The sequence below is a fragment of the Sturnira hondurensis genome, unplaced genomic scaffold, assembly GCF_014824575.4.
Source record: "Sturnira hondurensis isolate 20B ecotype Veracruz unplaced genomic scaffold, ASM1482457v3 Scaffold0021143, whole genome shotgun sequence".
NCBI classification, from domain to species: domain Eukaryota; kingdom Metazoa; phylum Chordata; class Mammalia; order Chiroptera; family Phyllostomidae; genus Sturnira; species Sturnira hondurensis.
Genome location: NW_028093774.1, coordinates 28,590,117 through 28,613,836, shown reverse-complemented (window position 1 = coordinate 28,613,836; position 23,720 = coordinate 28,590,117). Strand labels below are relative to the sequence as shown.

Sequence of the window (23,720 nt, the reverse complement as noted above, 5' to 3'; positions counted from 1 at the left end):
CACGCTGCCTCTGCCTGTCTAAAGAGGTGGGTGTCAGTGGTTGTGGAAATGCGCTCACATAGGGAAAGAACTTTGGAAACCATGAGCTTCTAAACATATATTGAGTTCTGTTGCTACAGCAGACCTCTGATTGGACATAACCTATGATCCAGACCATAACCTAGCATCCGCTACAAGTGTCATAAGAAGACTTCAAACTTTAAAACTCTTCATGTGTAACTTTTGGAAAATATATTCTCAGAGTTGCTGTGTTTCAGATTTCAATGCCACAGAAAAGATAAAACCTTGAAATGATTTTTGAGTGGCATTAAGAATATGACCAGGATAAAAATGAGTTTTAAATCTTCTCAGGTTTTAACTCAAGAATGTAAGTAATAAGAATCTGAATTGTTTGGCTAGAGGTAGTGGTCAAATACCAACTTTAAAATGTTGGAAGGAGGTTTGTCGCCTGAATAGACTGGATGGAAAATGAAAGCATGAAGTACTTGGCAGGGCCCTGCTCAGAGGCATTCAGGCTCCTGTAAGCAACATTTTCCCGAGGCTGGAAAGCTGTAGTTCTCTGAATACCTAGAAAGCCACAGTTGATGTCTTTGCCATCTTATTTTATTGAGGCTGACTCTAAGGTAAATCTCAGTCCTCTGGGAAGCTGCTATTTTAATGCATTGTTAGCCTAGGGATACAGAAGGTACCATCCGAACAGCTGAGAGAATGCTGTTGAAAACAGATACCATTTTAAACCTCGTTATGTTAGACAGTCAGTATTAGCCAAACTAATATAAACCTGATTATTTCCCCAAAAGTGACTATATCCTTACAATGTAACCCGAGAGTTTGTGGAAATGAAATCATTGTAAGACATTGAAATTAATTCACCATTCTATGAAAAGTCAGGTGTCTTGTAAAGCCATGTCACTTACTTCTTAAGGTTGTCCTCATTCTTGTGCATCACGTTGGAGTTTGCATCTTGGTCAGTGGACATCTGTGGGATGTGGAACGTAGGTGTCAGGTGCACAGCCTTTGGAGTCCACACAAACCTGTGTTCAAATGCTTGCTCAGGACCTCGCGGGCTGAGTGACCAGTGCAGTCTGAGTCCATTTATAAAATGGGGAACTTAAAACTCCTCAGAGATGCTCTGAAGATTGAGTGTCTCATACTGAAGGCTTAGAAAATTAGAGCCATTTTTCTTTTAAGTAATGTTGGACGTTTTATTCTAGCCTGCAGGCTGGGGCAGTAGGTGGGGGGTGCCAAATGGGAGTGGTGGGAAGGACAGTGGAAGTAGGATTTTGGGTAAGTTTTAAAAAGGTTTAAGTTAATTGCAAAATAGCGAAAGTTCTGTTTTGATTGTAATTAATTTTTAATTTTAAGTATATTTTTATTATATTTTGTTGTTATGCTATTACAGTTCTCCTGATTTTGCCCTTTTTGCCCCCCTCCTACCCAGCACCCCCAACTCCTCAGGGATACCCACCACCATTGTTCATGTCCATGGGTCATGCTTATAAGTTCTTTGGCTACTCCATTTCCTGTACTGTACTGTACTGTACATCCCCATGGCTATTCTGGAACTACTATTTGTACTTCTTAATCCCCTCACTTCTTCTCCCATCCCCCTAAATTCCCCTCTCATCTGGAGTCATCAGAATGCTCTGCATGTCCATGATTTTGTCTCTATTCTTGCTGGCTTAGTAGGTTTTTTAGATTCAGTTGTTGATAGATAAGTATTTTGCCATTTTATTGTTCATAGTTCTGATCTTTTTCTTGAGTGAGTCCCTTTAACATTTCATATAATAATGGTTTGGTAGTGATGAACTCCTTTAGTTTTTCCCTGTCTGCTCTTTATCTGCTCTTCAATTCTAAATGATAGCTTTACTGGGTAGAGACATCTTGGCTAAAGGTCCCTGCTTTTCATGACTTTGAATATTTCTTGCCAGTCCCATCTAGCCTGCAAAGTTTGTTTTGAGAAATCAGCTGACAGTCTTATGGGAACTGCCCTGTAGGTAACTAACTACTTTTCTCTTGCTCCTTTTGAGATTCTCTCTTTATCTCTAACATTTGGCATTTTAATTATAATGTGTCTTGGAGTGGGCCTCTTTGCATCCATCTTGTTTGGGACTCTGTGCTTCCTGGACTTGCATGTCTATTTCCTTCACCAAATTAGGGGAGTTTTCTTTCATTGCTTTTTTCAAACGGATTTCCAATTTCTTGCTCTTTCTCTTACCCTTCTGGCACCCCTGTGATGCGATTGTTGGAATGCTTGAGGTTGCCCCAGAGGCTGCTTATACCATCCTCGTTTTTGTGGATTCCTTTTTCTTCTTGTTGTTCTGATTGGTTATTTTTTGCTTCCTTATGTTCCAAATCATTGATTTGATCCTTGACTTCATCCACTCTACTGTTGTTTCCCTGTAAACTGTCCTTTATTTCAATTGATGTATCCTTTGTTTTTGACTGGATCTTTTTTATGCTGCTGAGGTCCTCACTGAGTTCCTTGAGCATCCTTATACCAGTGTTTTGAATGCTGCATCTGATAGATTGTTTATCTCCATTTTGTTCAGCTCTTTTTCTGGAGTTTTGATCTGTTCTTTCATTTGGGCTATGTTTCTTTGTCTCCCCATTTTGTTAGCCTCCCTGTATTTGTTTCTATGTTTTAGGTAGAGCTGCGTTGACTCCATGTCTTGGTAGCATGGCGTAATGTAGTAGGTGTTTTATAGGGTGCTGTGGCACAGCCTCCCCTATCACTTAAGCTTGGTACTCAAGGTGCACTCTTCATGTGGGCTCAGTACACCCTCCTCTTGTAGTTGAGCCTTGGTTACTTTTGGCAGATGAACAGGAGGGAGTTACCCAGGCCAGTCAGCTGCAGAGATTGGCTGTGACCACCAACCTCTGTTCTCTGTTGGAGGATCAACTATACAGGGTAATGGGAGTGGTGCTCTCATGTGGTATGTAACTATCCTCTGGGTGCACTGGCCCTGGGATTTCCCAGGTGGTGCTGGTCAAGGTCAGCCCCCGCCTGTGTTTTGCTTGTGCCCACCCCACCTGAGCTATGAAGCAGTCTGAGATGGCTGTTACTGGTGCTGGGCTTGGAGATTTCCGGGTGAAGCAAAGTGGTAAATGTAGGCTGGCTGCTGCTAGTGCCAGGCCTGGGGTTCACTGAGGCCAGCTGTTGCTTGTTTGAGAGTATTTTGGAAGTTTGAAGTGTTAGCCAAGACCAATTATTCGTATGGAAAACCAGCTCAGGTGGGTGGGTAAGTTGGGTGGGGCTGAGTCTCTGGGGATCTCCAAGGCTGGTCAAATAGAGTCAGCCAGGCCGATGGAGCCTAAGGTATAGCACCAGCGTGTTATATTAGACAGTCAGTATTAGCCGAACTAATATAAACCTGATTATTCCCCCAAATAATATGGGGAGGAGGGGGAAATAATCAGGCTCTGTGGGGGGAGGTCTTAGAAAAGGGACTCTGCTCACCTTGATGCCAGACACTTCATTTTCTCCCTGTGTACCATTGGTGCCTTTCAAGCTGCTTTGCTAGTGCTGGAGCTCAGAAGTGTGTCTGAGCAGGTGAGTCTGTGAGTGGATTCTCTCAGAGGAACTGCGTGGGACTCCAGCAGTGCTTCCACCAACTCAATCCCTGCTGGCTTTGCAGCCAGAAGTTGTGGGGACTTATCTTCCTGGCACTAGAATCCTGGGCTGGGGGGCCTGGTGTGGGGCTGGGACTCCTCGCTTCCAAGATATCCTTCCCGAATTTTTATCCACCACACATGGGGGAAGTACCAGCCCTTTCTGCGTCTTCACCCCTCCTACCAGTCTGGAAGGATATGGTTTCTTTAACTCTGTAGTTGTCAGACTTCCATTCATCTCAATTTCTGACAGTTATGAGTGACGGTTCTTCTGTATTTTAGTTGTAATTTTGATGTGGTTGTGCAAAGAAGCAAGCCATGTCTGCCTACACCGCCATCTTAAGACTAAATTTAAATAGCTGTCAGGATAAGTGTCATTAGCTGAACACAGCTGTGGAAGATAATTGCCTTAAGACAGTTCTCTTCAGGGGGTTATTGTATTCTCAGTTTTGAAGAATTTTATTTTTCTTTGCATGAAGTTTTACTAGTGATGTGCTGTCTGCTTTAATTTGTTCTCCTGAAGTCCTCCTACTTCCTACCGAATCTTTACATTTAGGAGACTCTGGAAATGAAATTTTTCTACTATTTGGGTCTAAAGGCTAATCAAGAAACATTTCTTCTTGATCCCCTTCATATCTAGGCTATAATATAAAATGCTTAAAGGGCCAGGCAAGAGGACAGAAATAAGGGGCGTGGAGTGGTCTCCAGCTGGAGGGGGCTGCGGCTACAGTACAGGGGCCCAGAGCCAGCAGACTCCACAGGGGCCTGTTCCTACTTATTTCAGCCCATCTTTGCCCCGTGAGAATGCAGACCCAGGTGGCTATAAGTTCCAGTTTTTCCAGAGGCTCACAAAAGTTCCTGATTTCTGTGTGAAATTTCCTGATACTCAAAACAATCTTCAGGCCACACACAACCTGTCTGCAAGCTGAAAGTGCCTCCATAGACCGCCAGCTTTTTTGTTTTTAGTTGGAGGGATTACCCATTAAATTTAAAGCTGTGAATTGTTGTTTCCTGTTCTCATGTCTTTAGTCTATACAGCTGAGCCTGCGCAGTAGAAATGCGTTAGTTGGAAACCCGAGTCAGTGAACCATAAATCCTGTTTGTCCAGCCAGCCTGCAGTAGTCTTCGGGGTTAGGGGAGGGGAAATGTTTCTTCAGTGAACTCTACTGTAGGTTTCTTATGAAATGTTTTTTTTTTTAAAGATTTTATTTACTTATTTATTTTTAGAGGGGAAGGAGCAAGGGAGAGAAACACCAATGTATGGTTGCCTTTTGTGCGTCCCCTGCTGGTAGTTAGCCTGCAAGGAACCGGCCTGCAACCCAGGCATGTGCCCTGACTGGGAATCGAACCGCGATCGTCTGGTTCTCAGGCTCGCGCTCAATCCACTGAGCTATGCCAGCCAGGGCCTCTTATGAAATGTTTGTGTGTAAATTGGTTGGTTTCATTTCAAAGTAATTCATTCTGTGACTTGACTTTTATCAGCAAATAAAAAGAAACATCGATGAGAAGCATGCCCGGCTTTACCAGACTCTGAATGAAGGCAAGCAGCTGGTGGCATCCGTGAGCTGTCCTGAATTAGAAGGCCAGATTGCAAAACTAGAGGAGCAGTGGTTATCCCTAAACAAAAAAATCGACCATGAACTACACAGACTACAAACGCTTCTGAAGCACCTGATCAGGTGCGTTCCCTTAGAGATTGATTGGCGTCAAATTTTGCTGTGGAAAGAGACCTCAGAGGGATTCTATTGTCTGCTGGGTTTTACATGTGGTCCCTATTGTACAGTTTTTCGCCTTGACAGTGAGGCAATGGGGTCCCTCTTCTGGGCTGCAGGGGGTCTGGAGTTGCTAATACTGGTTTGTTAGAATATATAATCAGTTCTATGGAAGCTAGGAATTGTAAAATTATACACATTACCTTTATACTATGATGGTGCTCTTTCCTGTTCCAAAAGTTTTGAAGTTTATAAGAAAATTAAGTAATTTTAGCTAAGAGTAGTTTTGGGTTTCTCCTTTTCATTGAATTTATTGAACAAAATTATACAGGTTTCAGGCGCACATTTCCACAACGCATCATCTGTACACTGTGTTGTGTGTTGACTACCCCAAGTCAAGTCTCTGCCCATCACCATTTATCCCCCCATACCCTTCTCCACCTCCCCCCACGTCCCCTAATACAACTGTTTGAAAAAGTCTTAGTTCTTCAGAGACTTTTTTGGCTTAGTTCTTATAACTTGAACCCCTTGAGGAAAGCAAAGAACATAACGTTTAAACCTCATTCTTATTCCTGCCTCTTATGGGGCTGTCTTAACCTAAAGAAGTTTGAAAGTTACAAGAGGGGTAGCATTTTGCCTGGGTATTTTAATCACATCAGCTAAATACGTTGGCATCTAGCCAACTGCGTGTTTCTGTTTGTTACATAGCTTGTACAAATGCTGGTTATATTTTTGCTACACGCAAATCTATAGAGGACATTTGATGAAAAAAGTAATCCCTGTCTTCACCTATTGGTCTACTTTGGTGTAGCTGTAATCAGAAATTTAAAAAAGAATGTTTAGCCATTAAAATACTTCTTTGTTCTTGATTAGTCACAATGGAGAGAGTAATAAAAATGCCAGGAGCATCAGATTTGGGGCACAGGATAAAGCCAGGTGTCATCCTCACAGTCATCATCATTTTATGAATAAGAGGGCTGATGAACACAGGAAAACAAAGTGAAATAAGAAGGAACTATGCTGATGATGCACATTTCTAATTTCCTTTCTCTCACTTTGCTCTTAATTAGTTACAACCGAGATTCGGACCAGTTAACCAAGTGGCTGGAAGCTTCTCAGCAAACTCTGAACTACTGGAAGGAACAGTCCCTCAATGTGTCTCAGGACTTGGATACAATCAGAAGCAACATAGACAGTTTCTTTGTAAGTTGTAGTAGAATATGTGCGGATGATTATCAGTCGGAAATAAGTATTAGGGGGAAATGTTCAGGGTTGATACGATAGTCTCCATGACCATTTGTGGATAAGGAATAAAGCTTGGGCTAAGAGCAGCTGCATTCTCTAAATTTAAAACTGTTTGCTTTTATTATTCTGTTTATGCATTTATAATAATGATGAAGTATATTTTTAATTGACCCTATGAAGTAAACATAAGTTTAAAACTTCCTCTGACCTGGGGAGTGTTTTATAAATACAGAAAATAACTGCTACCCCCACAAAAACCAGGATTATTAAGTCATAAATATTAAAGTTTATAAACACATGGTTTTAAACTACAGAAAACTGGTGTTCTAAAATGTTTCTTTCAAATATTTTTTCTAAAATGTTATTGTTTTGAGATTTTTAAGTGTTACTTTTGCAATATAAATTTTACTTTAGAACATTCGGCCTTTTATCTTTCCATTTTTCTTATTTTGTAGCTCTGCTTGCTCATTTTGGTATTAAAATGTAGATATTTTAAAATATATTTTAAAAAAACTAAGTGTACAGGAAAGATTTCAAATATTTTAGTTAAAACTTTTGTTGCATTCATTTCATTTAATATGAACTTTGTGTTGTGTTTTCTACTTTCTTTTTTAAAGTTGAAATGACGATTTGTCTATTTTTTTTTAAGATTTTTTTAAATTTATTTATCTTTAGAGAGGAAGGGAAGGAGAGAAGGAGAGAAATGTCAATGTATGGTTGCTTCTCATGCATCCCCTGCTGGGAACTGGCCCCTGCAGGGAACTTGCCTGCAACCCAGGCATGTGCCCTGACTGGGAATCGAACCGCAATCGTGTGGTTCGCAGGCCCGCGCTCAGTCCACTGAGCTACACCAGCCAGGGCTCGATTTGTCTATTTTTAAAGATACTAGTCATTAAATTATAAGCCACTCATGGGGCAGGCGTTCCATCTTTTTTGTTCCCCTCCGTACATCTAACACCTGGAGCAGCATCTGACCCTTAGCAGGAGAAGTGCGTGTGCTCGTGCACGCGTGTGCTTGTGCATGCGTGGGCACAGGCCCACGCATGTACGTTTTTGCTATTTGAATCGAATTCACTTTTGTTTTGGACTCAAACCAGTTATCCTGATTCTTAGCTACTCTGTTCTATATTTAATTTTTTTTTTAAGTTTCTGAGTTTTAAAACTCTCTCCTTCAGGAGTTTTCAAAGGAGCTTGATGAAAAGTCCTCCTTGAAGACTGCAGTGCTCAGTACCGGGAACCAACTTCTTCACCTGAAAGAGGCTGATACGGCCACACTGAGAGCTTCTTTAGCACAGTTTGAACAAAAATGGACAATGGTCATAACTCAACTTCCAGATATTCAAGAAAAACTTCACCAGGTAAGTATTTAAAGACCCAGCATTTAAATTAGCATTCACTTGTTAGCTCACAAATATTTTAAAATTATTTCTTTGATTCAATAATTTTCATTGACACTATCAATTTTTCTCTGGTACCACTGAATATAGGTCTTAATTACTGGACTCTCCTCCAATGGGATCTTTCCTGAGAGAGAAATCAGACTTAATTACTTTATTTCCCAGTTATCTGCACCACTGTGTTAGTTTATGTGAAGGTCATTGTCATTGTTTTGGGGTCATTCATTCTAAGCCTGAATTCTGGATTTGTTTTTGTGAATAACGTGCATAATTATGTAGCAAGACCTTTTATCAAACCAGATTATCATCTTTAGTGATGTCCTGATTCATTTTGTTAACTGCAGGTAATTAAATGGAAATCATTTTGTCCTTGCAGCTTCAGATGGAGAAATTGCCATCTCGTAAAGCAATCACAGAGATGATTAGCTGGATGAACAATGTGGAACATCAAACTGCAGGTGAAGACTCTGAGCATTCGCTGAGTTCCGCATCTCAAGTTAAAAATCTTCTTCAGAAGTACAAGGTAATTATACAAAAAGATCCAGAGGCCTTTTCATTAAATAACAAGGCAAGACAATTGAAGGAGAAATGCTGAACACAGAGACCTGTAAAATATAACTTAGAAAACCTAATTCTGGGTGTGGGGGATGGAGTGGTGGGTGATTCTCGGGAGAGAGCGGTATGCTTGCTCTTACTCAGCTGAAACCGCTGCAGTAGCTCTTGTCAGCACAGGACAGTGTCTGAGCTTTTAACTGTCTCTGGCCCCTTGTCACCTTCCCAGCCTCACCTTTTCATTCCCCCATGCAAACCCTGGCCTCTGCCTGAACCGAACCATCTGTGGTCCCTCGACTGCTTCTGCTGCTCTCCCTCCTCGTGCCTTTGTACATGCCGCACCTCCACCAGGAATCCCCGTTTCCTGCATTTAGCTGTAGACATCTTCTCGGTTTTTCTTCAAGAATTGGCTCAAGCGCCTTCTTGTTTGGAAATCTAACCCTGACTCTCCCAGCCAGATTAGCTCACTTTCTGGGATTAGGGGTCTCCATGGTGCCATCAGTAGTTCCTACCACGTGGTATAATTTGCTTGGTTGCCTGTCTTCCCACCTTGACTCAGCTTTTGAGAGCAGAGGCTATCCTCCACCTCCCTGAAATAACACCCTGAGCCCCACACCTGGCAGCCAATAGGTGTTAAGTAAACGTTCTTTGAATAAGAGAAGCGTAAGGACAAGTTGACGTACTTGATAGCCTGCAAATAGATGTGAATGTGGCTTTCTCCGTGATATTTGATTTCATGTAGATGTAAGTAATTTTGAACAAGCCATGCACAAACATTTATTGTGTGCCAGGCATCGTGTTTGCCCATAGGCACACTGATGAATGAAGACCCTGGCCATTGCTGTCAGAGACCTCGGAGGCTGATGGGTTGAGCCTCTGGTAGGCAGGAGATGAATGGCTTAGTCACAAAGCATGATGTTATCGAGGATTTTATTTTCATATTTTACCACATTCTAACTTCAGTGAGCAGTGGGATTTTACGGTCTCACAGGCTGTAGGAACTTACCGAGTGCCACATGGTTTTTCCCTTTGGATGTTTCCAAAGGAGGTGCTAGAACTTGCCAGAATAAACCAAATAAGTTGCAGGCTTGACAGAAACATGGTTGGCCCGGGGTGGGTTTGGGGTTGGTATATCATTTAAAGTTATCCAAAATGGGCGGCCTAGTCTGTAGACGGAGAAACAAAGAAGCTGCCTAAATCAGTAAAGTTCCTTAAAGGTGTCCTGGGAGCATTCACTTCAGACTGTCCATCCCGTCGTTTCCATGGGCCTGCAGGACGGCTCGGGGTTCCAGTGTAACTCTCAGGCTTCCTCTCATGGGATCCCTTGGTCCATCCTGGGTCCTGATTTTGGTTCAGATGATGTAGCCACCACTCTTGGTGCTGCCTATGACTTTTTGGTCTGTTTCAAAGCGGTGAGTCAGTCTGTTCCCAGGAATGTGGGATTTCCGAAACAATTCTCCACTCAAGTAAAGCAGGAGGCTGGGGGCATTGGAAGTGGCAGACAGTTGCTCCTGACAGGTGCACCAATGGGGAAATCTGGTTCATCTAACCTATGACTACTTCATTTCAGGCTTTGGTTGTTTACTTTTGTTTACTTTGTTTTAGGAGTTTAGAATGGAAATGGACTATAAACAGTGGATAGTTGACTTTGTTAACCAGTCATTACTTCAGTTAAGCACCTGTGATGTAGAGAGTAAGCGCTACGAAAGAACGGAGTTCGCAGAGCACCTGGGCGAGATGAACCGCCAGTGGCACCGGGTCCACGGGCTGCTGAACAGAAAGGTGTGCTCCTGTGTCACAGTCTGGTGTCGCATCTGGCCTTTGCAAAGTACCCCTTTCTGAAAATTTGTAAAAGTCTTCAGATGCTTAATTTATAGTGAAGCCTAGTATCCTCTGCTATAGCCCTTTCTAACCCTGTGTTTTACCATTCTTCATAAGAGAGCGTGAAAACTATTCTTATGTTTCTTTTGAGCTTTCTTAGTGGGAAATTGAGTTGGGCACGTGAAGAGGAGCGATTTTATTTAAGAAGCTGTCGAGTGTTATATGAGGCTACTAAGTAGTCAGAGGTTTTGATATTTTCCGTTTAAGTAGATGTTCAGAAGCAGCAAAGTATTTCAGCTTGGAAAAGATTTAAAAAAGGAAGAAAAGTATATGTGGCCTTTTGGTAGATTTTTATTCCATGGCTCTGAAAAGATTAAGAGAACTTATTCCTGGAAAAATGTTTAATCTTTGTATATATTGAGAGAGACATTCTGCTGATTACTGTGTAGAGAAAACATTCAAATGGATTGATACAATTAAGATTCCAGTGTGTGAACAAAGAACATGAACAAACAATTCACAAAAGAGAAAACTATAATTAACAAATAAACATGGAAATATTATAAGTTCAATTATCAGTTCAAAATATAGATTGAATTTTAAACATCTAGCATTACACACTTAAGTCAGAAAAATGATCAGATTTGCAAAGATAAAAATAAAGGTAAAAGCCCAAAGCTGTCACATTCATACATTGCAGATAATGGTTTAAATACCCTTTTGGAAAACATTCAGAGAATTTCAAGAGCCATAATAATCATCTTATTTATCTGCATCTTATCTCCTAGCCCAGCAGTCTACCTCTTAAACGTTTGTCTTATGTAAATAGTTCTTCAAAAAGGAAAGGATATGCACACAAAGTATTAAATTCACAATTATTTGTACAGGTGGAAATAGAATGCCTTCATTTCCCAACTACAGAGGAAAATTGATCAAATTACACTCATTCTACTTGATGAAATATCAAGCAGCCTTCTAAATTAATAAAGGCATGTCATAAGCAGCAAATGCCCGAGAAATATTGGAAAACGAACACAAACATTTGTATATATGTACACATGTATAAATATATAACATTGTGTATGTATATATAATATATAATATTGCATTTTACCAACATGATTTTATTTTGTTCAGATATGGAACTCCAGAATAGCCAGCTTTCTTAGCAGGTTAGGGTGCATTTCAAATGTTAGATTTTTTTTTTAAGATTTTATTTATTTATTTTTAGAGGGGAAGGGAAGGAGACAGGGAGGGAAACATGAATGTATGGTTGCCTCTCATGCATCCCCTGCTGGGAACTGGCCTGCAACCCAGGCATGTGCCCTGACTGGGAATCGAACTGTGATCCTTTGGCTCGTACACCCACGCTCAATCCACTGAGCTACACTAGCCAGGGCTCAAGTGTTAGATTTTTTTAAAGGGATTTTGAATTCTATTTCCTGATTTATGAATTATTTGTATTCTAAAAGTTATTGGGAAATCTTATACAAACTAGAGATCTGAGGAGAAAAAATATCCTACTTAAAACATCATATCTTGACATTTACATTTAAAAGCATGTGGTTTAAAATAAGAAACTGTCTTATCCATAATTTGTAGATACAACATTTAGAACAACTTTTGGAAAGTATCACTGAGAATGAAAACAAAATACAGATTTTGAACAACTGGATGGAGGCACAAGAGGAGAGACTGAAAATTTTACAAAAACCCGAAAGTGTGATCTCGGTGCAGAAGGTGCTTCTGGATTGTCAGGTGAGCCGACGCCGCAGGGGCCCAGCCCTTCGTGCATGACAGGGGTGCGCTGTGGCAGCTTCTCAGGGCTCTCCTCCAGAGAGAGGGGGACATATTTACTGTTTTCTGTCAAGCAGATAATTATCCAAGGGTTTTTTTTAATGGTAAACAACAAAGTGTTTCACAGTTACCGTTTTCCTTAAGAGGTTTGACTGTTATTTCTGAGGAAAGGATGTTCGTAGGGAATTTTGATGTGGATGTTTTTCAGTTGTTACATATTTTTTAAAAGTGTACCAAATATTCACAGAATTTGTCCAAAGTTTCACTGATTTTGAGTTTTTCATTCTGTTTCTTCAGAGGAAAATGACTTCTCTTTGCCTCATGTGTAACGTGCTCTGAAAGGACCGCTTATCCCCTCGAACTGCTGTCCTAATCACCTTTGGGCGCCGGTCGTGCCCCTTTATGTTCAGCTGTCGTTTACCAGGTTGCTTGGTCTTTGTCGCTCCCCGACCCAAGTGTAGATTAGTCCTTACGCAGTGCCCCGCCGCTGCAGGCAGCACAGGGCCTGCCGCTCTTGCACCTATGACTTTCCGTATGAGGGTGGCACTGCTGGTCACACCCCAGTTCCCCTGTGAAGGTTGCAGAAGAACACCAGACATGATGTGTGAGCAGCGACGCTCCCATAAGAGAGCTTTTCCCATGGTCACGTCCTGGTTTGAAGTACCCACTAGACTAGCCCGTTCCACGCTGGGATGTTTGCAGCCACCTCAGACTCAACACACCTCCTGACTGTCTGCCTAGCAGCTCAGTGCTTTCCGGCCCCCGACAGGCCGCCCTGTTTCGCTTAAGGTCCAAGCTCTGCACGACATGTGGTACCGGCACCATTTTCCACAAGAGAAAATGCTGACTTGGAGGTTTGATGGCTTCAGTGCCTAGTCCAACAGCCAGGACAGGGCAGAGCTGGATGGGGGTGGGGCCTGCTGGACTCTTTCTACCAAGTCATGATGATAAGGACTCGTTACCTGGACTCTTCTAAAATTTCCATCTTTGGAGTAATTGAATTTATTGTAAAAAAATTTGTATGGTAATCCCGTAAATTTGTATTATAATGCACTGTAAAAACGGAATTAAGCGTCTTAGGATTGCAGTGCCTTTGGTGTAATGCTATTATATACTCTAATGTCACTTCTACTTGAAAAGAGCAAACTTCTATCTCAAATGCCTTATTTTGTGGCACTGTGCCTATGCACCTATGAAAACTGTATTCTTTTACCCTTCTAGGATATAGAAAATCAACTTGCAATTAAATCCAAAGCCCTGAATGAGTTGAGACAAAGTTATCTGACTTTGGAGAGTGGGACAATGCCCCTGTTAGAAGATACAGCTTCCAGAATTGAGGGGCTATTTCAGAAGAGGAGCAGCATTATTGAGCAGGTACTAGATTCACGTGGAGTGTGCTGTTTCTCTTCACATACCCACCTTTTACCTTATTGTTGTTTAATCATGGACCCTGCTGCACACCAAGAGCTGAAAACTTGCTGAGAAAGTTATTGAAGTGTTACAAAATGCACAGAGCAAATCTGTAAAAGGATGTAAAAATCCTATGTGCAACACACTGTAACTCTTTATTAAAATATACTTATTTATTTTTTAAAAGAAAAAAAAAGAAAGTTATTGAAGTGGAGTAGAGAAAAGCATTTCACATCTCCCCTACTTTCTTTTTTGCACTAGATAATTAGAGGCAAAGCCACCAATTTGGTTCCAACATCCTTGGCAGTCTAGAAATCCACTTGGTCATCTTTGCGTTGTCTAATGTCTAAGACAAAAAGGTCTTCATCTTCCAAACCAGACAGAGCATCTGGCATTGTTTCCCGGCCAGATCTTCAGGAGCAGCTGTGGAAAAGCAGCTCAGATTCTCCACAGACAGGGAGAGGTGTCAGGCAGGGACAGATCCTGTACTCATGTGACCTCTAATAAGCTAGAAGCACCACCAGCATGGGGAGAACTCCAGGGTGGGGAGAAACATTGGGTGAAGTGAGGAGAAAGAGCAGAGGAAAAGTGGAAGGCATTGGGTCAGAGTCTACCCCGACCCCTTCCAGGAGGAAAGCACCAAAAGAGAAAGGCCAGGCATCCCTACGCACGGCAACCTTAACGTTTCCCCACAAATAGAGGGAGATAAGTGTAAATACTAACCACTGATAGGTGGGTCCGTGTTTCCCAAAGGGGCCTTATTGTGGGTTATTTGTTATCTACTATAGTCTGCTTTTAACCATTTGTCCCAAGAGGGAATTAGAAATAACCTGTATGAATGAAATCTACAGGTGACTCTCAGTCTCATTCTGTAACCCCCCAGAATTCAGGCAGAAACGGTGGTTGAGCTTAACATACCTTGTGTGTGAGTCATTTGTTAAACATGCCTTTTTTAAGGCACCTGGGCTCACTGCCCAGGGTTCAGAGATAAACAAGCAGAAAGTGAATTCTGTCCTTGAGCTCACAGGCTATTGGAGGAAACACTTGAGCAGATAATTACAACACAATAAATTACAATATAATAAAATATAGAGGGGGAAAGATTAAATGAGGTAATGCATGTAAAAAACATGCAGATAGTACTAGCATAAGGATAAAAATACAGATAAATGGAATAGAGTTGAGAGCCCAGAAATAAGCCCTCATGTTTATGTTCAGTTGATTCTGATAAAAATGCAAGACAGTTTTAGTGGAGAAAAATATTCTTTTCAAAAAATGGAGCTTGGAAAACTACATACAAAAGAATGAGGTGAAATTCCTACATTCATATGTGCAAAAATTCACTCAAAATGGATCAAAGATATAAATGTAAGAGCTACACTATAAAACCTAGAAGAGCACTTGCCTGGCTCATGTGGCTCAGTTGGTTGGAGTGTCATCCCATAAACCAAAAGGTCATGGGTTCAATTCCCAGTCCGGTCATATGCCTGGGTTGTGGGCTCAGTCCTTACTTGGGTTGAATACAGGAGACAACTGATAGATAGGTCTTTCTCATATTGGTGTTTCTCTCCCTCTTTCTCTTCCTCTTTCTCTTCCTCTTTCTCTGAGAACAATGAGCATGTCCTTGGGTGAGGGGAAAAAAACAGAAAAGCAAAGAAAACTTAGAGGAAAACATAGGTGTAAATCTTCATGACTTCGGATTAGGGATGGTTTCCTAGATAGGATATCGAAAGCATAGACAACAGCAGCAAAAAAAAAAGATTAATTGGATTTCTTCAAAATTAAATACTCGTGTTTCAAAAGACACCATCAAAAATATAAAAAGACAAACCACAGAACAAGAGAGAAATATTTGCAAGCTAAATGTCTTGTAATAATTCCTTATATATTCTAGATACAGCTCAATAATGAACGGACACATACCTAAATGAAAAAAGATGAGCAAGTGATTTAAATAGACATTTCTCAAAAGAAATGTCTACTGCGATAGCTGCAATAAAAAACAAGATGATAACAAGCGATAGTAAGGGGCTGGAGAAGTTCACAGCACCCTGCACTGATGGTGAATATGAAATTGTGCAGCTGCTGTGGACACGGCCTGGCCATTCCTCAAATGGTGATGCATAGAGCTACCCTACAACTGAGCATTTCCACCTCTGGCATCTACCCAAGAGAAATAAAAATACGTATCTGACCCTAAACATGGGCACAGATGTTCATAGCAGCATGGTTCATAACAACCAAAATGCCCATCAACTGAGAAAAGGCTGTAAAATGTGGTATATTCCTGCAATGGAACATTATTCAGCCATAAAAAAGAATGAAGTACTGATATATGATAGAGCAGTGATGGCCTTGAAAACACGATGCTAAGTGACAGAGCCAGTCACAGAAATGGATGTCACAGACCACATGATAGATGATTCCATCGACATGAACTCTCCAGAAGAGGGAGGTCATAGAGATAGAGCATAAATCACTGTTGGAGGGAGGGCAGGGATGAAGAATAAGGAGTGAGGGAGAAGAAAACATTCTAGAACTAATTAGGGAGATCGGTGTGTGAATTATACTTCAGTAAGGCTATTATTTTAACGACATGCAGAGGACATAGACCTGGATCATCCCTCGGTAAGCCCACCAGAGTCAGTAGAGCCTAGTGTCTAAGAGCAAGGACTTTGCATTCTCCACCTATTGGCAGCACCCTCATCTGTGTCCTCGTGTCTAGGGCAGGTACTTGACCTTGCTGAGCCTCAGTTTTTCAGTCTGTGAAATGGGGGTGATGATACCTACTGTTCGTTGCTACCTTTGTAGTGATGTCTATTCATCACTCAGTGAATGCTGCCTTCCTGGCTGATCCCACTTTTAACACTTTGAAAATGTTCCTTCCTGTTTCTAGTTCATGGTTTTTTGTGTTTTTTTTTTTAAATTTTATTTATTTATTTATCTTTAGAGGGGAAGGAGAGAGGGAGAGAAACACCAATGTATGGTTGCCTTTCGTGCATCCTCTGCTGGGAATTGGCCTGCAGGGAACTGGCCTGCAACCCAGGCATGTACCCTGACTGGGAATCGAACCGCGATCCTCTGGTTCGCAGGCCCACGCTCAATCCACTGAGCTACACCAGCCAGGGCCCTCATGGTTTTCTTATCTTCTCCCTCAACCCACATGTGCCATTTCTTCTCTGTGAAGCTGCAGTGTCCTAAGGGGTTACCCTTTAAGAGCACCAGGATTCCACCAACATTTCATGTGGAAGCCACACACACGTGCAGATTCGGATTCCTCACCCAGCCTTCTTTCCCTGGGCTGGCCCTCCTTCGGCTGAACTCTGTCCACGCTGATCCTCTGGCCTCAGGGCTCTTTTCCATTCACCTGCTCTAACGCTTAGCCACCTGATCTACCCTTTCCACCTTCAGTTAATCACCGAAGCTCCTCCAGTACCTTCCCAGTGAAATGCCTCAATGGTAGATGGGGTCCTTGGAAAGAAAAAATAATCATGAGAGAGCCTCTTAATGATTTTCTAACTCTGCTTCCACTTTTCGTACAGGTCGGTGAGCTCAGGACCTCCCTGCAGTCTGCGTTACAGGAGTGGCAGGTTTACGATAAACTCTATGATGATGTGACTATGATGGCAATTCGATTCGAGTACTGCGTGGAGCACAGCAAGCCTGCGGTGTTGTCGCTGGAGGCGCTGAGATGCCAGGTGCAGAACCTTCAGGTAAGTGACCCAGATCCCGCACACACGTTGTCGGCAGACAGCCTCCGGCAGAAGCAGGCACGGCAGCGGGTACGGTTGCGCTTGTGCTCTCGACAGAGACACACAAAACAGCCTCTTAAACAGCAGCCTCAGAAGTGTCACTTGAAATTCTAAAATGAATCACATGGGCCGAGTGAGTGAAACTTCGTAAAAGTTTACATTGAAATTTTCTTTATGTTGAGCATCTATATTATTTCATGATTTAAAGGTTTTGGATTTTGGTGGGGATTTTTGTACACCTTTAAATGTTTTTGTCTCAAGGGAAAAGATGTTGTCTCAGGTGTTTTCTTCCTCACATTTCTAATAACTTATCCCAGTCCCATCGAGGTTTGAGTGTTGTCACTGTGATGCACGGCACGTGTTGAGAAGCTGCTGCCTCCTTTGGAGTCGGCCTGGCCATTCTGGAACTGACGATGCTGCTCTCTGTTCTCAGTGTCTTCAGGACGAGGCTGAGAGCAGTGAAGCAAGTTGGCAGAAACTCCACGAAGTTACTGGAAAACTCAAAGATGACTGCCCCTCGGTTGCTGAAATAATCGAAGAGAAGTACCAACACACGCACACAAGGTAAGGCACCAAGAGGCAATTTGAACCATAGATCAGATACCTTAGCGATGATGGCACATGAAGTGACTTGGGCGTTCTCACTCTTCTCAGTCATCTGAGGTCACCGATTTCATACTGTTCTGGCCTCTGCTGTCTTGAAGGATCTAACATGAAAATTGGATGTCTTGAAGGCTGTTACCTACCCTGTTCAAGCGTTTGGTATAATCAGTGTAGAAATAGCACGGTTACAGCCCAGAGCAGCCATGTTCAGAAGGCTACTACACTGGGACCAAATGCCCAGTGTAAGCCTCAGGGTCAGCAAAGCCCCAGGCAGAAACAGACTGGGGGGCGGGAAGATGGGCAGTCTGTTCCCCTGGAAACATCCTAAGATGGAAGAAAGGGGATGTCGGAGTACCTTGGGGGAAGTGATTTGTGGGCTTGGAAGGGATTTTCAATGAGCGCATGATAGAAATCTCCATTAGAATCGAGGCCCTAGTTAATTGCAGAGCTTTTATTGTGTTGAATGGGGTGTGAAAGCTGGCCTACAGCTGACTTAGTGACGGGGGAGAAAGGCAAGATACTGCAGTCTGCACGTGGAATGAAAACTGTTTCCTTTATTTGTACTTTATATTAGGAATGTGTGTGGCTTTTCTAATTGGAGAAGAAATTGGACATAAACACAATTTAAGTAGGCCTGTTTAAAGACCCCCTCTATAAAATAGGAGCCAGGCAGAGAGGTTTCATCAGGCATACGGTTCAGTACTTTCTCCATGTTTGTCTGAGAGGCAGTCATACTACAGTAGATATTTTGGTTAACTAAAATATTTAACTTTCAAGTCAGTTAAATATTCAGATTTGAACTTCTGTTTATGTATTGATGGTGCAATTAGTTTTAATGAAAGGCAGTAACAGTGTTGTCTAAGGAATCCGTCTGCTATTAACTTACTGGTAAGTTAGTTATCAGTATTGGGCTTTTGAGCTTTGAGCTTTTGCTGGAGGAAAAGGTTGGGACTGGGGACCTGTTCATGTGCCCTGACAGGTGGACCCAGGTAAACCAAGACATTGCAGACCAGTTGCAGAAGGCCCAGAGTCTGCTCCAGCTCTGGAAGGCCGCTACCAGCGCTCACACCGAGGCTGTGACAAGGCTGGAACAGCAGGAGGCTAAGTACCACCAACTTGCAAACATCAACCTGTCTGGAAACAACCTGGCAGAGATCCTGACCCCAGCCCTACAGGACATAAAGGTGGGTGCAGAACCCATTCAGGAAAACAAGGACTGAGACCTGAGGACTAGACAGAACACAAGGACAGAGAAGTGGGTCAGGACATGGCAAGACTGGGGTCTGTGGAGGCTCAGAGGCCCGGTCCAGGCAGCAGGTAGCAGGGTCAGGGGCACCTGACACCTGCCTGACCTTGCTGTAAGTCTCCCTTTCACTCTAGCATGTAAATCTCCAAACCAAAAGCCTCATACAAAGTCTCAAAAAGAAGCAAAACTGTTTCACCCTGGCTGATGTGGCTCCGTGGGCTGAGCACCAACCAGCCTGTAAACCCAAAGGTTGCTGGTTCTATTCTCAGTCAGGGCACATGACTGGGTTGTAGGCCAGGTCCCTGGTTGGTGGTGTGCAAGAGGCAACCAATTAATGGCAACTGATCAATGTTTTCTCACACATCAATGTTTCTTTTCCTTTGTTTCCTTCCTCCCTTCCCCTCTCTCTAAAAAATAAATCTTTTAAAAAATATTTATTTATTTTTAGAAAGAGGGGAAGGGAAGGAGAAAGAGTGGGAGAGAAGCATCAATGTGTGGCTGCCTCTCATGTGTTCCCCACTGGGGACCTAGCCTGCAACCCAGCCATGTGCCATGACTGGGAATCGAACCAGTGACCCCTTGCTTCAGAGGCCCATGCTCAATCCACTGAGCTACACCAGCCGGGGCTTCTAAAAAATAAATCTTAAAAAAGAAAAAGGCAAATAATAGATGTGAAATCTGTTGCTTCAGAAATACTATTAAAAAAGATAATCACAGATTCACCTGCATGTTAATATGGCTTTTCTGTGGGTATAGTGATATTTGCACTATATTTCAGAGAGGTATGAGAGGGGGCCCAAGAAAAACTGGAACTATCTTCTGGCAGGTGGGCCCCTTGTAATACAGACTTCTCCCACTAGGTGGGTGTTCTAGGAACCCACCCGTATCGGTGTACCAGCTGACACTGCTGTGAGAGGCTGTGGCAACTTCAGTGAATTTTTTTTTTTTAAGATTATTTATTTATTTATCTTTGGAGGGGCAGGAGAGAGGGAGAGAAACATCAGTGTATGGTTGCCTTTCATGCGTCCCCTGCTGGGAGTTGGCCTGCAGGGAACTAGCCTGCAACCCAGGCATGTGCCCTGACTGGGAATCGAACCGCGATCCTCTGGTTCTCAGGCCTGTGCTCAATCCACTGAGCTATGCCAGCCAGGGCCAGTGAATTTTTTTTTGAAGACTCTTTCAATGTATTTGCCCATTTCATGTACAGCGATTTACAAGTGCACTTGCCCAAACCACGCTGAATGTTCAGCAGGTTTAACCAAAAATGGCGTGACCCCGTGCCCCACCGTCCTTATTCACCTAACCTTGCCCCAAGTTTTTTCGTTTCTCCGATGAAGAAAAGTCCTCAGAGGGGAATGTCTTGCCCTGTGGACGAGATAAAACGAAAAACAGCATGAGCACTAAAAGGCATCAAAATCAGCGAGTTCAGAAACTGGCTTGAGCCGTGGGAAAAAGCGTCGCTAGGGGTATTGCGTCAGGTGGAGAGTACTTGGAAGGTGACCGAAGTTTAAACGTGTAAAGATAAATACACAATTTTTTCATAAATAAATTCCAGGATATGGGGGGCCCTCCCCTCATAAAGAGGAAACCCCACAATTTCCTCTGGTTTTATCCAGTTATATTAATGAAAGCCCAGAAAGTGACTACTTTCAAGTTTAAACTGGGTCACCAGCTGCCTTTTATATCTTCTGATACTATAGGGCAAATTAAGAAATATTAACCAATTTAATGAGAAAGACAAGAATCTAAGAGATGTGATCTGTATTTCTGGTCTGTCATTTAAAAAAGAAAACCAAAAGGCAAATTCACACACACAGTATTTCCAGAGTTTCCTTCAAGTCGACTTGGTTAATGAGACTGTATTATAGTCTCTGCAAATAAACCCATTTAGGTCACAGAGTCTCAGACAGAGGATGAGGATGCGCTGGTCCTTAAATGGCAGTAATGCAGATTTCCAAAGCGCTCAAAGATTGAACGTGTAAGGCACAGGCTCAACCCGGTCATCTCCAATTCCTAAAACCTAGAAGCCCCAACTCTGTCAGTCAGTGGTCAGTTTAGTCTCTGATCTGGCAGATTTCACAACAGCACCAGTGATGTGCATCTGTAAAGAAAGCTTAGCCTTCTCAGCTCTTTAAGATAAACAATAACAAAAGGCCATGCCCACAGTCTCGGGATAGAAATTCTGCTGGATGTTGATGGCATCACAGGGGGCAGGAATTCTTGTTGCGAGAGGAGGAGATGTTTTGTGATCACTGCATCTTCTCCAGGAGCTGCAGCGCGATGTGCAGAAGACAAAAGAAGCCTTCCTCGAAAACTCCACTCTCCTGGACCGACTGCCACAGCCCGCCGAGCCAGACACCCACGTGCTTCTCTCTGGCTACCAGCACTCCCTCCAGAGGGCTTCCTACTTGGAAAAGATGCTGCTTGTGAAAGCAGATGAATTTGAGGTGTGTCTCATTTTGTCCTCCAAGCTGTAGTCTTGGGCATTTGCCCATTACCCTCAATTTCTTCTATCCTATGAAGCAATAGTAGCCTGTGCTTTGTGGGCTGCTCCTTACGGCAAGTGCAGAATAAAGCTGCCCCGGAAATAGCTACCATTTCACATGATTCTTCAAGTATGTGGTTTTTCCATCACACAGGCAATGGGCAGATCTGGAGCAACCATATCTTCATCATGGACCATGTTAGTTTAAGGAGTCAGCTCTTTCACACGCTGTTCAGTCTCAACAGCTATTTGGGTAATCCCACTGGGGTGACTGAGCTGGAGTCATAGACCATTTCTTATATTCCAAATTCATTTTTTTAAAGCCGTTGGTGCGTGCACTGTCAAAAAGCTGCATAGAAGGCCTTTGTATTCCCGTATGACATCTCAACGGCAGCAGAAAAGATTATTTATCTAACAGGACGGAGGGAGCAGAGTTTGGACTGACCCTTTTCTGCATGCCTCCCCACCCCCCCACCCCAAGCAGGTGAGCCGTTCATCCCTGACGGCTCCATGCGCTGCCAAAGGCTCAGAGTGAAAGTCAGGACTCTTCTGAATATGCAGAATAGTGATGTGCTGCCGGGGGTGTGGGGAACAACTTGAACTTTCATCGGCTCCCAAGACTGTGCTAAATTCTGTTCTGTATGCACACAAACATTGTTTCTAATGAAAATTTCTCTTGTTCTAGTTTGTTCTATCACAGTTTAAGGATTTTGGGGACCAGCTGGAATCTTTGAAAGGTCTTATTATGCATGAAGAAGAGAATTTGAACAACCTTTGTCAACAGGAAAAAGAAGAAAATCCTGATTCATTCCTGGTATTGTCAATATTTATCATTTCTAAGGGCTCATCATAGGATAAAAAATAAGCTAATTAGTGTGACATTAGAGAATCTATTTGAAGCATAATTCTTAAGCATAGTAATTTATATGTCATTCATTCTTGCCTTATTTTCCCTAAGTTCTGCAAAAGTGTGACAATATAGGGCTCTATTTTAGTGATATGCCATAGTAATTTTAGTGGATTTTTAATTTTTGGTGCCTTTACTAATTAGCTTCAGTCAATGAGAATAATCTAGGAAATGGCTGTGGTGATTCAGTAAATTTTCCTGGTTGAAGATCAAAAGTAAAATGCCCTATTAAATTAACTGTATGTTTTTTTATTTATTAGCTAAGTATGTTTAGGGTAATTAACATAAATGAATGGGAGATTTAAGGAGCACTGGACCCTGTGCACTCCTAAGCGCCAACCCTCATGACCAAGATCAAGAGTCAGGAGCCTGTGGCGCACATGCATCCCTTCCCCTTACGCATTGTCCCCTGGAGTTTTCAGGCTGCAGGGGCAGAAGCCAGTAGTNTCCTGGTTGAATTTTTTTATTTATTAGCTAAGTATGTTTAGGGTAATTAACATAAATGAATGGGAGATTTAAGGAGCACTGGACCCTGTGCACTCCTAAGCGCCAACCCTCATGACCAAGATCAAGAGTCAGGAGCCTGTGGCGCACATGCATCCCTTCCCCTTACGCATTGTCCCCTGGAGTTTTCAGGCTGCAGGGGCAGAAGCCAGTAGTTGCAATAGAGATCACATGACTCATTAAAGGCTAAATTACTTCTGACCTAGTCACTTACAGAAAACGTTCGCCGACCCTGACCTAGACTATGCTGTAGTGACACTGTGGATGTTGTAAAGGACGTTTGCTTAACGTATTGTTGACCTAGAGGCTGTCCCTGGAATATCATTTTACAAATAAAATTTTGATAAGTCTGCATTCTTCCGTGGTTTTAGATTCTACCAAAATATAGATGTTTAGGTACCGTTCTTTACTAGGGTTGTTGTAAAGATTAAATTTTCATTTGATTTGAAGGTCAACTGCATGATCTGTCGAAGGTCAAGGTGTTGGCAAACCAAATGGGATTTGAAGGTCTAGCATGGGCCCTTCAAAAACAAAACAAAACTCGTTTTTGTCTTCCTGAAAGACAAAATCTGAGATGGCTTTCTGTTTCCTGGGCTGTTTAGGTCATGTATGCAGGTCATTGTAGAAAAGCCACAGGACTGAGAGCCCTGCATTCAGGTCTGGTTCGAACCAGCAGT

General features: G+C 42.5%; 1 protein-coding gene across 5 annotated transcripts in view; it reads left to right on the top strand.

Moving 5' to 3' along the window:
- The window catches only part of SYNE2 (spectrin repeat containing nuclear envelope protein 2), a 296,623-nt gene that overhangs the window by 223,318 nt on the left and 49,585 nt on the right, over positions 1 to 23,720 (top strand). For all 5 annotated transcript variants that reach the window (XM_037031145.1, XM_037031147.1, XM_037031146.1 and 2 more), the window contains 12 exons: positions 5,095 to 5,291; positions 6,395 to 6,527; positions 7,745 to 7,927; positions 8,343 to 8,489; positions 10,124 to 10,300; positions 11,942 to 12,097; positions 13,358 to 13,510; positions 17,089 to 17,259; positions 17,732 to 17,862; positions 18,881 to 19,085; positions 21,415 to 21,594; positions 22,318 to 22,446. In XM_037031145.1, the coding sequence (XP_036887040.1) occupies positions 5,095 to 5,291; positions 6,395 to 6,527; positions 7,745 to 7,927; positions 8,343 to 8,489; positions 10,124 to 10,300; positions 11,942 to 12,097; positions 13,358 to 13,510; positions 17,089 to 17,259; positions 17,732 to 17,862; positions 18,881 to 19,085; positions 21,415 to 21,594; positions 22,318 to 22,446 (1,962 nt within the window). The remainder of the gene's footprint in view (positions 1 to 5,094; positions 5,292 to 6,394; positions 6,528 to 7,744; positions 7,928 to 8,342; positions 8,490 to 10,123; positions 10,301 to 11,941; positions 12,098 to 13,357; positions 13,511 to 17,088; positions 17,260 to 17,731; positions 17,863 to 18,880; positions 19,086 to 21,414; positions 21,595 to 22,317; positions 22,447 to 23,720) is intronic.